Source organism: Peromyscus maniculatus, chromosome X (assembly GCF_049852395.1).
Source record: "Peromyscus maniculatus bairdii isolate BWxNUB_F1_BW_parent chromosome X, HU_Pman_BW_mat_3.1, whole genome shotgun sequence".
NCBI classification, from domain to species: domain Eukaryota; kingdom Metazoa; phylum Chordata; class Mammalia; order Rodentia; family Cricetidae; genus Peromyscus; species Peromyscus maniculatus.
The window spans coordinates 39105943-39121620 of NC_134875.1; the positions used below are offsets into that span (position 1 = coordinate 39105943).

The 15678-nt window shown below is 45.4% G+C and overlaps 1 protein-coding gene across 4 annotated transcripts; it reads right to left on the reverse strand.

Annotated features, from left to right (window-relative positions):
• Positions 1-2001: 2001 nt before the first annotated feature.
• Positions 2002-5219, reverse strand: Zcchc12 (zinc finger CCHC-type containing 12). 4 transcript variants are annotated; one of them, XM_015986484.3, is made up of 4 exons: positions 4992-5219; positions 4571-4628; positions 4236-4370; positions 2002-3828 (listed from the first exon to the last, which is right to left on the reverse strand). In XM_015986484.3, exon 4 carries the CDS (start codon positions 3718-3720, stop codon positions 2512-2514), a length of 1209 nt encoding a protein of 402 aa, XP_015841970.1. In that variant the 5' UTR covers positions 3721-3828; positions 4236-4370; positions 4571-4628; positions 4992-5219; the 3' UTR covers positions 2002-2511. The 4 variants fall into 4 exon arrangements, with proteins under 4 accessions (XP_015841970.1, XP_006993022.1, XP_076417536.1 ...); XM_006992960.4 differs by having other exon boundaries at positions 4571-4631; XM_076561421.1 differs by having other exon boundaries at positions 4571-4631; positions 4996-5191.
• Positions 5220-15678: the final 10459 nt, after the last annotated feature.

Genomic DNA, 15678 nt, shown 5'->3' on the forward strand with positions numbered 1-15678 from the left:
CAGCAGCCATCCCTCCCAGTTTCCCTCTGGCCATGAGTGTTCAGTGGCTGAGGTTTAAAACATAAATGAATGCTGGGGTGGTGGCAATTGTAAGGACAGATTGTGGGGTCATGGAATGGAGCAAGCGCGAGAAGCTAGGAGGAGCTGAGATGGTCGTTCTAGAAAAAACAAAACAAAACACTTGAAGTCAGGTTCTGGACAAAACCTCTTGTAGGTAGCCCTTGGTGTCTGCTACCTCCTCCAGGTCTCAGCCTGGGGTCTCTTGCCACTTCTAAGTGGACCATCAAATCCCAGCAAAATGACACTCCTAATACCTGCCTCAGAGACAAATCTGGGTTACTCAGTTCAGCAAAGGCCAGGTTTCTGCATGAAACCTTATGTCTGTTATTCCTACCAAGATTTCTGTCCCTGCCAATCTCCATGTGAGTCTTCCTAGCCCTCGTTCCCTCATCCCTGGCCCCTGACCCATAAAGCACCATGCTTCTCCCCTGACACACCAGCTCCCACTGCCGCATACTCTTATTCTCTCAGTTCTGTGGGGCCTCTATTTCCTACACGATAAACTTTCTCAGGGACTCAGACGTACGAATCCATTTCACTCTCTCCACACTGCCTTGCCCTGACAAGCAGATTGCTGGCCTTTGCCTCTGTGTGAGTGGATTGAATTGGAAGTGGTCTTAAGTTGATTTGGGGTTTGGGGTCCTTGGGCTCCTGTGGCCTGTTGTTTGCCGGCTGAGGATTGGGCCACTGTCAGCAGCAGAGCTTGCTGATGCTAAGCTAAAAGGAAATGCTCTCTTATTTTCTCTCACGGAGGCAGCAGAGGGTAGTATCAGCCCACAGAAGAGAGCAGGATGCCCAGCAGCACCAGCAGACATTTAAAGATGCTACCCAAAGGAAGAAATGCCCTTCCCAACATGCTCCTCTAGCAGACTGCTCTGGAATACTAGAGAAGAAAGCCATGGAGATTTGTCGTCAATATAGGCCATAATTTGGCTCTACGGGCAGGGAATCAGTCAGTTGTGGCAAAGGGATCCTTTGCTTTAGGAGATTTATTCAGCCTATTTCTCTTTCTTCCTACCTCCCTCCCTTCCTTCCTCCCTCCCTCCCTCCCTTCCTTCCTCCCTCCCTCCCTCCCTTCCTTTCTTTCTTCGTGTGTGTGTGTGGGGGGGGGGGGTTATGGTGTGGTGTGTGTGTGTGTTTGTGTGGTGTGGTGTGTGTGTGTGTTTGTGTGGTGTGGTGTGTGTATATATAGTGTGGTGCGTGTGTATGGTGTGGTGTGTGTATGGTGTGGTGTAGGTGTGTGTGTGTGTGTGTGTGGTGTGGTGTGTGTGTATAGTGTGGTGTGTGTATATATGGTGTGGTGGTGTGTGTATGTGTGTGTGTGTGCGTGTGTGTGTGTGTGTGTGTGTGTGTGTGTGTATGTGTGTGTGTGTGTGTGTGTGGTGGGTATTAAGCCTAGAGCTTTATGCATGCTAAACAAGTGCTCTGTATTTTATTTATTTATTCATTCATTCATTTATTTATCTTTCTTTGTGTGTCTGTGTGTGATGGAGATTAAGCCTAGAGCTTTATACATGCTAAACAAGTGTTCTCTCTCTCTCTCTCTCTCTCTCTCTCTCTCTCTCTCTCTCTCTCTCTCTCTCTCTGTGTGTGTGTGGGGGGGGGGATTGGGCCTGGAGCTTTATGCATGCTAACCAAATGTTCTGTCATTAAGCTAATTCTTTTCTTTTAATTTTAAGACAGGTCTAAGTAACATTCCCAGTCTGGCTTTGAGCTAACTTTGTTGCTCAAGGGAGACCTCGAACTCAAGATCCTCCTGCCTCAGTCTCCCAGGTAGCTGGTGTTACAGAACTAGACCACCGGGCCTGGCTTTTTTCTCATCTGCAAATCAATGTTTATTAAAAACAAAACACTTCAGAGTGTAATTCCACCCCTTTATACCTTCTCACCATATTGTTCCTTTTCTTTGCTTCCTTAAATAATACAAGACATTAAAGTAGATGCTGCCACATATCTATCTATTTATTGACAAAGAAGGCCACAACATACATTTTGGTGAAAAAATACAGCATATAGAACAACACGAATATTTGATCACTTTGTCTATACACATATCTATTATCTAGGAACATAGGTACAGAGAAATATTTAGAAGGATAGTCACCAAAGGGCTTATAATTGTTACACGGGGTAGAGAGTGTTGGGTAATTTTTACTTTTTTTCTTTTTTACTTGAAGCTTGAACAATGGACAATAGCACTTTCACAAAGGGAATAAAGCCACCAAGGAGATAGGTGCACACAGAAAGTAGATTCGGGCAGTGGGGGAAGCGAAGAAGACCATAGGTCAGGCCATTTCTCTCTACTGTACTGGTGTTCACAACCCTTTCTCCACCCCAAAAGAAAGCCACTTCGTGGATTTGTTCATGCAATTAGAAGTCTGTCCCCCCAACTTTTCCATCATTGGGCTCTGAGTACAGGTAAGGGTTAATTCCAGCCTGGAGGGTGGCATCTTACTGCAGTTCATAGAAGTCAAAGTGTTCCCCAAAGGCCTCTCTTGCCCTCTCCTCCTCTGAATGAGTCAGCTCCTGTAGGGTGATGATCAGATTCTCAAAAACCTCGGACTTATCGGTCTCATTGTCACAGGTTTCTTTGGAGTGACCATCCTCGCCACAATGGGCGCAGTTGACTGAGAGCTTTCGCTTCCTGGTTCTACGCAGCTCCCCCAAACTATTGTTCTTACGCCCACCACCACTGCTGGTGGAAGGAGCCTGAATCTCAGAAATGTTGGGGGACTCAATGACCAGCACTTGGTCCTCGGATATAGCCCTGCCTAGGAAGGGAGGGGCACTAGTGGATGGCAGTGGTGGGTCCTCGGACTCCACCAAGATCACATCCTCATCTGAGTCATCCGGAGAGTCATCTATCTCTATCACATTGCAGTCAGTACTGCTGACCATGATTGGTGGGGAGCCCTGAAATGCCATAGGACTGAACACCCCCTCCATCATTGACTCAGATCTTCTGGGCCGCTTTCGCTGATTGAAAGTGTCATCCCAATCCTCCTCCTCCCTTATCATCCTGATCAACTCCAGGAAATCGGGAAGGTGCTCTGGCTCATTTCCATACATCCTGAGAAGCCCCTTAAGCCGGAATCGAAGGTCTCTACTCAGCTCAGCTCCAACAAGGAGCTGATGCACGCGAGCCTTGTTTGCCTCTCTCTCGGCAAAGACCCCTGCCTGGATAGCATTCTGCAGCTGCACCTCTAAACGGATCACGTACAGCGATAGTTTCTCTCCAGGGGTCTGCACAGTGTTAAAAAATTTACTATGGGCTGCCACACTGCTCTCAGACTCCCCAAACACCAGTTTCATTGCCCGCAAAAACTCTGCCACATTTAGGGTGGGATTGGCAGCATGGAGCAAACGCATGACCTCCCGGGCAGGGCCCCTAAGGGTTCTCATTAGACGCCTGACCTTTTCCTCCTCAGGCATATGCCACTCAGGCAGGACCCCAGTGACCTGGCTCAGCCAGTTCTCAAAGGTTTCTTCCCCCTGGGCTGGCTCTGCCCTCCCAGAGAACAGCCTCATGTTTCTATCTGCCATGTTGGCCATCAAAGGACCGAGACTCCTCCCCAGGGACCTCAGCATGGAATGGGCCCAGGGTGGCAAGGGTGAGTTCTGCCCCCGGCTGTTACCCATACGTGCAAGGATGCTAGCCATGCCTGACAATGGCAATAGGATATCTTAATACAAGATGCTCAGGGCGTTTTAGAAAACAAAAAATTGCTTTGTCTTCAGTCACGCAGCAGTCTCCAATCTCAGCAGGGGCTGCAAAAAATAAAATGGGAGGGGGGATTAATAAGAGAACAGGCTACGGTTGTGATTATCGTACCTCAATAGCCCATATCCATCCACTGTCCTAAAAATACTGGGAAGGAGACCAATTGCAGCCTCCTGGAACTAGCTGATGTCTCTGTACTAACGGAGTGCTTTTTACAGTCACGTCATCCATACCCTCCCGCCAGTCCTGTGAGAGGGAGGGCAACTGTTGCTTCGATTCTAGATTTAATGGTGTGTGGAACTGATGTCGGGCTCTCAAAATAAAGCACAGTGGTCACAAAATTTGCAAGGGTTAAAAAGAGATCTCACCATCTCTGGTCTCAACCACACTGCCCATCTCAAAGCTCCCAGACCACCACCCCCGCCCTCCAGCCCGTGATTTCTCAGATTCTTACACTAGCTAGGAAACTGGAGTAAGTCTTTATTTCCAGCCTCTGCAACCTGTTTCCTCCCGTGAGAAAGCTCGCCTTCAGAGTACGTAGATCTCGGACCACAGGGTGTCGCAGATCCTGGTGCTCAGGATTTCAAGACTGCGCCACAATAGAGGAGGGAAGGGTCAGAAACAGACTCCATCGTCATCGTCATCCCGATACTCCCTCCCCCCTCCCCCTCTTCTCCCGCCTCTTCTGCTGTCACCAGGCAGAAAATTCCCTCTCGCACCTTCTGAACACAATCCAAAACGATAACCCCCCCCCAAAACGCATTGCACCCCGAGACACCATCAGCCTACCCAGCTCTAACAATCAGCTGCACCGAATTCAAGTTCAGATTTCCGCTTTGATGGGCCGCTACTGAGAAAGGAAACATGAATTGGACACACCCACCCCCACAGTGCCTGATGAAATTAGAGGAGATGCATAGGGGGGTCCAGGCAAACAGAATTCCTTCTCCCTCATCCTCCAGGTGGCCTCTTCCCCCAACCCCTTCCCTGGCCAGGCAAATCCTACCAAGTGTCATCTTCCAGGTGAATCCCAATGCAGTCAGGCCATGCAAACGCTGCCAGCTTCTCAATTGCTGATTCTCCAAGACCGGAGCCACCTAGTACCCTCGGGCTTCCCTGCCCCCTCCCCTTTTCCCCTTTCCTCACCAAGGAATCGCGTCCCCCCTCCCCCACCCCCACCCCCACCCCCACCCCGCTTTTTTTTTTTAACCTGCGATCCGCTGGTGGCCAGCAGCTGTTGCGACGTCTTCAGCTACAGATTCTGCCTTTCAGTCCCGTCGCCCTGCAGGGAAAAAGGGCTGGCGCTTCCTAAGCCGCTAGGCGACCCGAAGCTACCAGAAGGAACTGCTTCACCCAGCCACCTACCCAGAGGTAACCGGATCCCAGCAGCGCAGTTCCCAGGGCTGCGGCAGAGCTTTTATCAGCTGCCCACCCACACAAAAGAGTTTGACGAGCGGGCTAGCGGAGCCAATCAGTGGAGTGTGGGGGCGGTTCCTAGTCCAAGGGTCCGAGTGGGGAGGGGGAAGCAGGGAGAGAAGAAGAAGAAAAAGACGCAACAGGCCTCACCAGCCATAGCGAGTGATGCTGGGCTGGTTTAGAAAGCTAATTTGCATTGTACCCCTGGGTTTGTGACTCTGTCCCTCCACTCTTCCCTTCTGCCCTCTCCTTTTCTCCCTAGCCTCAGTCCTGTGCCTTGAGGCCAGATGTGTATGCATGACAAGCTGGAACCCAAATCAGGTTCACGACAGTAAAAGGAGGTCGATATTAGGCTCCTTAGCCGGCTACCTCAGAATTGTATGGGGAATTGGGCAGGGTGATGAACATCTCTAGTCCAGCTCTCTAGGGAGGTAGCGGCAAGTGAATCAGAAATTCGATGCCAAATCTGAGCTACGTAAGATCCTGTTGAAAGAGCTATTTTGAAGCTACCTGTGGTAGCCTGTGCCGGTAATCACTGCACTTAGGAGGAGTGGCTAGGAGGATCAGGAATTTAGGGCCAGCTTTAGCTACATAGGGCATTCAAGACCAGCCTGGGATGTACACGAGGCCCTGGTTCAATATATATGGAAAAGAAAACATTTTTAGAATCTTGTTAGGAATGCAGGCAGATTCTTGGATCTCATTTCTGGGGGATTCTGGTTTACTTAGGAGTTTAGGGCATGATTTTATGTTTTATAATTTTAACCAATAATGTAGTTGATTCTAAGGTACAAATAATGAGAGGGGCCCAACTCTCTCTAAGGGCACATGGTTAGGGGTTAATTATTGTTTTATTTTTATTTTGTTTCTTTGCTTTGTTGTTACTGTTGTTTTGAGACAGGGTCTCACACTATAGCCCAGGCTGGTCTGGAATTCCCAATGTAGCTCAGGCTGATCTGGAGCTAGTGACAATCTTCCTGTCTCAGCTTCCCAGCTGTTGCTGTCACAGGCTTGAGCCACCATGTCCGGTTTAAACGTCGTTGAATATTACCACAAAGGATGTTAATTTCTTTGATCTTTTTTTAATAAACATCTTTTCAAGTTTGCTTGTTGTTGTTTCTGTGGATGAGCAAACTGCTGGGAGTGGACCATCGGTTCCCTGGGATGAGAGCTCTCAGATCCTTCCCTTATACCTACCTACCTGTCTGCCTTGACGTGGCAGTGGTCAGCCAATTGGTCCCTTTGATAACAGCCAGACTACACTCAAGGCAGTCCATCTGCTTTAAACAGCCATGCCCCTCCAAGGAAAGCCCACTCCAGCTGCAAAGGGACCCTGCAACCATAGGGGTACTATGGGGAAAGTCACTACTGCTTTCGGGGGCTTTGCTTCTCTGGGCAACTTGCAGGGATTTGGAAGACTCCATTCCTCCTCCTCCTTGAAAGAATACTTCACCCTGCAGTTGCTTAACTCGGGGAAATTCCCTGTGATTGGTATAATATGAAGCTTTTAATAGGTTCCTAAACAAATCCTGTGGTCGTTGCATATGAAAGCTCATGACTGGTAGAACTGAGAGCTTTGAATATGCAAGACTGTGGTTGGTGGAATTATAATCCAGGCATGAGTGTGTCGTGTGCCTTCTCTACTGATATCATCAGGCTTTTTCTCAGTTTTGTCAGCTTAACCCCTGGGGTTTCTCTGGTGTACTTTCCCTGATTTGGCAGCATCAAGCCTAATAAATGCTTCCCCAGATGGTCTTTCATTGCCTACTTGTGGTCTTTATCACAGATACAGCAGGCTGAGCTCTTAACACCAAGAGCTGATAAAACATGGGCTTCTGGGCCCAGACATCCAAACTGCCGCTGCAGCTAAAGCAGCTGGAGAGTGATTCCTGATGCTATAAGCCTCCAGAATCCTGGAACTATGAGCTCTTGTCTCACTCAGAAACCAAGAGGTGGCTGAAGAGCTCTAGAGAATGGCCAGGAGCCAGAGACTCGGAGACTACGAAGGGCTGTAGAAATATTAATACAGGCTGCATATTTTTCTAAGGTATAAACTTTTTAATTGGTCTGGGTCACTAGAGCTTATAAAACATTCGTGTATGATATCTTCCTGCATTATCTTCCTCCTTCATGCATGTGAAATAAAACCCAGTCTAGGCTAGGCATGATGAGATATGCCTGTAATCCCACTTGAGAAGTATAGTAATATCAGAAGTTCAAGATCATCTTCGTCATCAGAGTCAGCTCAACGACAGGTTGAGCTGTATGAGAGTCTGTCTTAAAAATGAAACAGACCACAATTTGACTAGAATCTCCAGTGACAGTGCTAGAGCTTTGCCACTCATAGAGCTCAGTCAGATATTTCAGTTTAGATGCTGTGTTGTTCGTCTCTGGCCTCTACGATCTTTCTTCTGTATTCGGCTTCACTGACCCCAGAGAAGGAGCAGCTCATTGTTGGAGGCATATGGTGGTGTGGTGGTTTGAAAAAGAATGCCCCCATAGGCTCGTATATTTGAATGCTTAGTCCCTGTTAGAACAGTTTTAGGAAGAATTAGGAGGTGTGGCCTTGTCGGAGGAGGTTTGTCACTAGGGGCAGGCTTTGAGGTTTCTATGCTCAGGCTTGCTTTCTCCGCCTGCTGCTTATGGATCAGCTGTAAGCCCTCAGCTACTGCCCGATGCCTGTCTGCCTGCTGCCTTGCTCCCCTCCATGCTGGTCATGGATGCACCCTCTGAAACTCTAAGCAAGCCCCCAATTAAATGTTTTCTTTTACAAGTTGCACTGATCATTGTGGTGGTTTGAATAAGAATGGCACTCATAGACTCACATATTTGAATACTTGGTCATCAGAGGGTGGCACTACTTGAGAAGGATTAGGAAGTGTGGCCTTGTTGGAGGAAGCATGTCACTTGGAGTGGGCTTTGAGGTTTCAAAAACCCATGCCAGGCCTAGTCTTAGTCTCTCTCTCTCTCTCTCTCTCTCTCTCTCTCTCTCTCTCTCTCTCTCTCTCTCTCTCTCTCTCCAGATTAAAAAAAAATGCTGATCATATAAAGATTCCCAGGTTAGATCCCAGAAGCACACCAGGGCTTAAACCCTAGAGAAAGTATAACTTATCCCTGGCCCCAGGTTGGAAACAAGGGGCTTAGAGGAAGGGGCTTCCAATTATAAGAGCTGTGAGGACTTCAAAAGGGCCATATTTAGTTTCCAACTGTAGAAATTCAACCTTCATTGCCAGGTGGTAGTAGTGCACACCTTTAATCCCAGCACTAGTGGGGGCAGAGACAGGCGGATCTCTGTGAGTTCCAGGCCAGTCTGGTCCACAAAACAAGTTTAGGGACAGCCAGAGCTATTACACAAAGAAACTCTGTCTCTAGAACTAAACAAACAAACAAAAGCCTTCCTGAAAGTTAGGAGAGGAAGTGTTCATTAGAAATAATGATTACCTTTGGCTGCCTTTGCTCTCTGAGGCAGGGTTTTTCCATCTGTTGTCTCTTCTTAAGGATTTCAGCAACTCTCCTGAGACAGGCATCATGAGCCCGCCAAAGAAGGTGAGTGCTGATGGACACTTCTCCTCTGAAGTCAAAGGCAGCATAAGGATGCTCATGGAACCCTCCACTTGGCAATCTGATGCCCTTAGGGCAGTGTCAGTCACAATTAATACTCAGAAAATCAATATATTTTTAGAAAATGAAAACAGAGAAGTTTTCACCAGGATATCGCATTGGAAATTCTGCAGATGTTCTCAGGAGGGAATGACCTTAGGATAACAAGATGTACAAAAGAATGAAAAGCAAGGAAAGGGATAGTGTAGGGCAACATATGCGAATACTGATAAAAGTAAAGGTGACACCTAAGAACGCAGAACAAACCTCTACTCTGATTCATTTTGAGACGTTAAAAACAGTATGTGTAAGTGTCTATCTGTGTGAGGGTACATGCACATGAGTACAGGTGTCCTCAAAAGCTAGAGGGGTTGGAGACCCCACATCTGGAGTTCCAGGCAGTTGTGGTTGCTGAAAATCAAACCCAGGTCCCCCGGAACAGCAGGAAGCACTCTGTAACCACCAAGCTTTGGCTCTCGCCCATCTAATCTGCTTTCATTAAAGTAAACTATTATACAGTGAGGAAGTCATCAGGAAGGACATGACGAGAATTCAAGTTTTCTAAGAACTTTGTATTGTATCAGAAGTGACTTTGGTATTCATAGGCATTACAGTCTGATAAGGTAAACATTAATGGAATATGACTATTAACGTAATAGCAAAAGGTTGTAAATTTCCAAACAAGTAGACCGGGAAAATTTTTCGAAAATTAACAACAAATTCTGCCAATCCTTAGGCTATTCCTTTGTTTATTTTAGTGCTAGTGATTGAACCCAAGGCCTCACACATGCACAAGCTAAGCATGCAAGCGACTGCTGAATTACAGCCACAGTCTAGTTTCTTTTTTGGTGAGGATAGAAAAGGTGAAAGAAATATGGAGGAGACGGATAAAAGCAGAGATACTGATACTTTGAACTGTGCGACTCAAAACTTAAGCTAACAACTAATGTACAGAACACTGTAACCAACTAGCATAACACACACATGTAGAACATTTATAAAACCTGACCATTTGTGAGGCCAAAAAGTGAGGCTCATAAATTTTGAATAATTGAGTTGTGATCATAATGTAAATAAATTTCAAATTAAATTAATAACAAAAAGGTTACTGGAAAATCTTGATATAGTTGGAAACCAAGACACACATTCAGAAACAACTAATGAGTCAAAGAATAATAGTAGAATTATAAATATTTTTAACTGAACAATAATCAAAACTTGGGGAAAGCAGTTGAACTGGGGCTTAGATGGAGAAAATCTTTACCAAAAGTCAAAGTGTTGAGCCTCCATTTCAGCATGTAAAAAGAGGAAAAGGAAAGAGAGAAAAGGAAAAAGGGAAACCCAAGCCTATTTAAGAGGATGAGAAAGTCATAAAATACAAAGGAATGAAAAATAACAAGCCTGGTGACCTACATGGTGGAAGGGGAAAGCATTCCATCAAGTTGTCCTCTGACCTCCACATGCACACCATGGTCCATACGGGCTCCCCAACCCCAACAAAATAAATACATAAATGTAATTTTCTAATCAAGCCATAAACACAGTTGAAAGAAATGAAAGGTCTAAATAAAGAAATGGACATTTCCTGTTTTGAGGTTGGAAGTCTACAGAGTGATCCATAGAGTTAGGTATTTATTTACTATGAAATCACAGAGCCAGACACTTCAAAACTTCCCATTCCTAGTGCTGGGAGGAGGAGGTGTTCAGACCCCATCAGAAAGCCAGATAGTGGTGGCAGCAACCTGTAATCCCAGCACTTAGGCGACAGAGGTGGGGATCTCTGGGGAAAACTGGCTAACTGAACTAGCAGAAGCAGCAAAATCTGGCTTCAGCAAGAGACTGCCTAAACAGAATACAGTGGAGAGTGACTGAAGAAGACACACAATGCCAACTTTGGCCTCCATGTGCACCTGTCCACACATACACACAAACTCTCAAATGTGAAAGCACACATATGAGAACATATGTCTCCCACAAATCTCTACCCACAGATCTGGATGTACCAGTTCCCTCATCTACAAAGCAGAGACATTAACAACAGCAGATATTTCATTGGATTATCATAAGGGTAAAATAAGATCAAAGAGATGAAAACTATGAAAAGTCCCATAATAATCAGAACTATGAGGTGATGAATGAATAAGTTTAGCATGTAGTACATTTTAGTGTTGACTATTTAAAATACTAGGTGATTAAATTAGCAAACCTCTGAGATAGGCAAAAAAATCCCCAGTACTTATACCCTTCCATTTTGAACCCTGTAGCTGTCCATGATAATGCCCTGAAGAAAAATTATCCAATGTCCTCATGCATGCTACATGTTTTTCTTACCCAGTCCACTTGTATGTGATGACAAGAACAATAAGCAATATGTTGAAGGCTTGTTTCATTTTAGGTACTAGGATTCACAAGTTCATCCTTAACTTGACCTTCAAGTCCATCTTCATATTGAATGTCCGTTTGGAGCAGAGGATGAGCATTAGTGACTCAGCTCCTCAGCTTTTCTAATCTAAACTGTAAGGCAAATCCTATTCTTGCTGGAGTTTCTCTTCTCAGGACTGAAATCATGCAGCACGGGTTGCCATGACTATGTCAGCTCAGATAGCTAGAGCTGATGAAGGGTAAGTGTTACAGCAGGACAGGAGCTGGAGCCCTGCGTCTGAGGCATTGACTGGACGTCTCATGATTGATCCCAGCCTCCCCCGGGGCACCAGGTTTATTCATTCTTCGTTCACAATTATTTCTCTGGGACACAGCAGCTGTCTTTCAAATCCAGGCAATCTCTTTCCAACGCTCTGTGACATTTAAGGGAGCAGACAGAGCAACTTGTCAAGTGCTTGTGCAGACTTCCATGTCCTTCCCCTCCGCTGACAGGTTTTTCATAAAGGGGTGTTCATCTCTTTGGCTCACTGCCCTTTGTATCCTTATAACTGTAGCCTGTGGGGCCATTTGCCAGGTCCAGAAATGTTGGCTAAGCACTCAAGCCACTTTCTCTCACACCCATTCTTCCTCCATAGTCCATAGGCGTCTCGTTCATTAGAATGAGCTATTTTTGAATAATTGGACTGTCCCCAAGTACCTCCAAGTGACACAAGAATAGACAGAATCAACTTTCTTCTGGGCCATGACCACAGTGCTCAGCTCTGGGCCTGGCATGGAGCACTCTCAGCCAATATTGGTTAAGGAATGGAACAAGAGGAATAAGTGAGTCACGGAGAGAAACAGGACAAAGTAAATGTGACAAAATATCCTCAGCCTATGGGGGGGCGGGAGTCTTTATAACTCCTGACTGAAAAATTAATTTCAAAATTACTGATGAGCTTCAAGATTAGAACAAGGAATCTCTATGTGTCTGTCCAGACCTTAAGCAATTTTGAGCAAGCTAACAGATTTATCACTCCATCTCCCCATTTACATATCAAGGTTTTATTCAGAGCGGTTTGTCAGCAAGTTTCATATATCATGCCACTGTGGTCCTCAGCAGGTCTGTATACTTCCTAAGTAAAGGATGTGCTTGTAGGTGACTCCAGCACCATGATCACATCCAGGAAATTTAGCCGTGATGAGATATTGCAATCTCCTTCCTCCAATTTCAGCTGCCATGGGCAGAGGGTGTTCTGTTTGCTCCTCCAGGACAGAAGGAAGATTAATGGGCAAACATATGAGGAATACGGTCAAAAAAATTAAAGCTGTCTATTACTTGCATACATTAGCTTTTATTTAAAAATAGGGGATGCCTTTCCCCTGAAGCAGGGACTGGATGATTTCTTGTGTGTGGTGGCACACACCTAAATTCCAGCTCTGAGCAGGCTTGGGTAAAAGGATCAGGAATTTGAGGTCAGCCTGGGCTAGATAACAAAGCCTTAGAGAGATGGGGAGATCTCTTATATGTATGGGCTACAAAGACAGTTTCTTTCTGTATGTGTACTCTACAAACCAGGTGATTTTTAAGTGAGCTATGGAGCACGATTCTTTTATTCCTCATTTTGCTAACCATTACTAATGCCAGGGTGGGCCCTTGAACATCTGAAGTAACTCCTTTGCCACAGCACTGTTTTGAAACAACCTGACACCAATTTCCCTAGCTCCTATAAGCAGGTAAGTAGAGCGAGCGGCATATATTATGCGCTTCCTGTATACTAGACTCTAATTGAAGTGCTTTTCAAGTGGTAATATGAAAATACTCCCTAAAGATGTAGCTATTATTTTTTTCTTCTGGTACTGGGGATGGAACCTGGGGTCCTTTGCATACTAGAGAAACACTCTAGCATTGAGCTACATCCCTGGCCTGTGTCTAATCTTCTCATCTCTGTTTTACTAGTGAGGAATCTGAAAGGCAGATTTTAGTATCTTGATTCGTATCCAGCCTTTTGGTTAGAATACTTAAGGCACTGTGTTCCTGCTGTTCAAATGAGTGTGTAGGACAACAATCAATTGGTCCACTTGAAAACAAATATGGTCGTGCAAGCTTGGAATCCCAGCCCTTGGGAAGCCGAGACAGGGGGAATCATGAGGCCAGCCTAAGATATAAGATGAGGTTTCGTTCTGAAAAGTCAAAACTACTTTTGATTCTTTAAGATAATAAACAAATAAAAGCATGGCGTTCTGAGTACACCATCTTCATTTCTTTGTTTGACTGTTTGCATTTCTTTCTTTCTAAACAGGCAGCCTCATTTGTCGATAGAGGATGTGTTTTTAGGAGATGAGGAGTCTCTTGTTTCTAGGTTTCCTAATTTCCTGACTGCTGCTGCTGTTGTAATTGTTATCTTTATTTTATTTATTTTTTTGTTATCTTTATTTTAGAGATATGCTTTTCCTTTTATTTTCCAGGACAATTCAGAAGTGAAGATCCTCTGAGGAACTCCCCATGTGAAGGTAGTTAATCTCTCCACTGCTTTGTATCTTAGAAGGCAAAGACGCAGAAAGATGGGTCCTCCTTTTCCTGAACTTGTGTCTTTGTGTTTTTTCAGAACCGTTAGCTTCTGCCCAATTTCCACCAATCCTTCACATTTCAGTTTAAGAATTACATCTCAGAAAACTTTCTGCTCTCCTCCAAAACCAGTGAGGCTCCCCATTACTGGCTCTCACTGCATCACCCAACTTTCCCTAATGGCAGTTTCTGCACTAAAATGATTGCAGGTTGGAGACATGCTCAGTGGTAGAGCATTTGCCTATCAGGTACGAGGCCCTTAGTTCAATCCCTCCCCACGACACACACCTTTACAGTTACACTGAAATACAGTTTGTTAGAGGGATGCATCTGGTTTTGCTCACTTATGTATCCCTGGTACTCAGCACACTAGAGCTACTAAAGGAATGTTTGTTGAATGAATAAATGAATGAATATGAATGAATGAATGAATGAATGAATGAATGAATGAATGAATGAATGAACAAAGACCCAGTTCCACTTCACAGCAAGATGTTAGCGGAAGGAAACAAAGTTGAGACATGAAATCATTCTAGTACTTGAAGAGCCGAAAGTAAGAGTCAAGAGTATTATAAAAGGCTCTTGCGAGGAGGGGTCATGTCATCTCAAATCATGTCCTTTCCAAATGGTTTTTCCTAGAGCTGCCATTACAGTTTCTAGGCACAGCCCCCAGGTGGCAGTAGTGTGTTACTCTTGAGCAGCAAGTGCCTGCTAAGCGCCTCGCTGTCCCACTTCCCACCCTAGACTGTACAGCAAGCTTGGGTTGGGGGTTTCCTGGCCCTGAGCTAGAAGACATGCAAAGTGAATTCTCTAGTGACCTCCTTAGTCTTTCTCTGGGGAATACCTCCCATGACCCTCTTTTTTTTCAATGTTATATTTATTTATTTATCCTGGGAAGGGGGGAGTGGGTGCCATGGCGTGCCTGTGGATGTCAGAGGACAACTTTCAGGAGTTGGTTCTCTCCTTCCAACAAGTGGATCCTGGAGATCGAACTCAAGGTTGTCCAGTTTGTCAGCAAGTACCTTTACTCAACAACCCCCCCACACACATACATACACACACACTCACACACATACACTTTTATCTGCATACAAAGTAATAGCATACATTATGGCATTTCATATATGTATATATTAAATCATATAAAATACTTATCATTTGTTCTCATACTTCTCTCTGCCCATTGCTATCTCTCCTCCTCCCCTCAAATAGTCCCCCCTTTCTGCCTTCATATCGCACACATTCTATCACTCCCTCTTGTCCTCCTCTTCTCCCTCTCTTGTTCTATTCCACGCTCCACACATTCACACTAAAGTCTAGATTCCACGTGCCGGGGAAAACACGAGCTGCTCCTCTCACAGCTATCCTGGAGCGTCTGAACGGAGCTGGGAATCATGGCCCGATGGTTCTCTCTAGGACTCCACAACCCACATGTCCAAAATCGAATTCAGAGTTCTCGTACACTCCCCAACTCAAGTCTGTGCTTTTTATAGCTACAATTTTGAGATAGAGTCTCAGTATGTAGCCCAGATTGGCTTCTAACACGCAGCCCTCCTGACCTCCTGACTCATCCTCCAGAGAGCTGGGATCCCAAGTGTGTGCCTCCAGATCTTGTTCTATTATTTGGAGCACATACTTTCTGTGCATTAAGTCCTGAAGAAACCAATCTGTGCTGGCTAGTTTTAATGTCAACTTGACACAAGTTGAGAGTCATTTGGGAAGAGGGAACCTCAGTTGAGAAAATGGCCCCACGAGATTGGCCTGTGGGCAAGCCTATGGTACATCTTAATTACTGATTGGTGTAGGAGGGCCCATTCTATTGTGGGTGGTGCCATCCCTGGGCTGATGGTCCTGGGTTCTATGAAAAAAAAAAACATGGTGAGAATGAGGAGCAAGCCAGTAAGCAGCACACCTCCATATGGCCTCTGTATCAGTTCCTGCATCCAGGTTC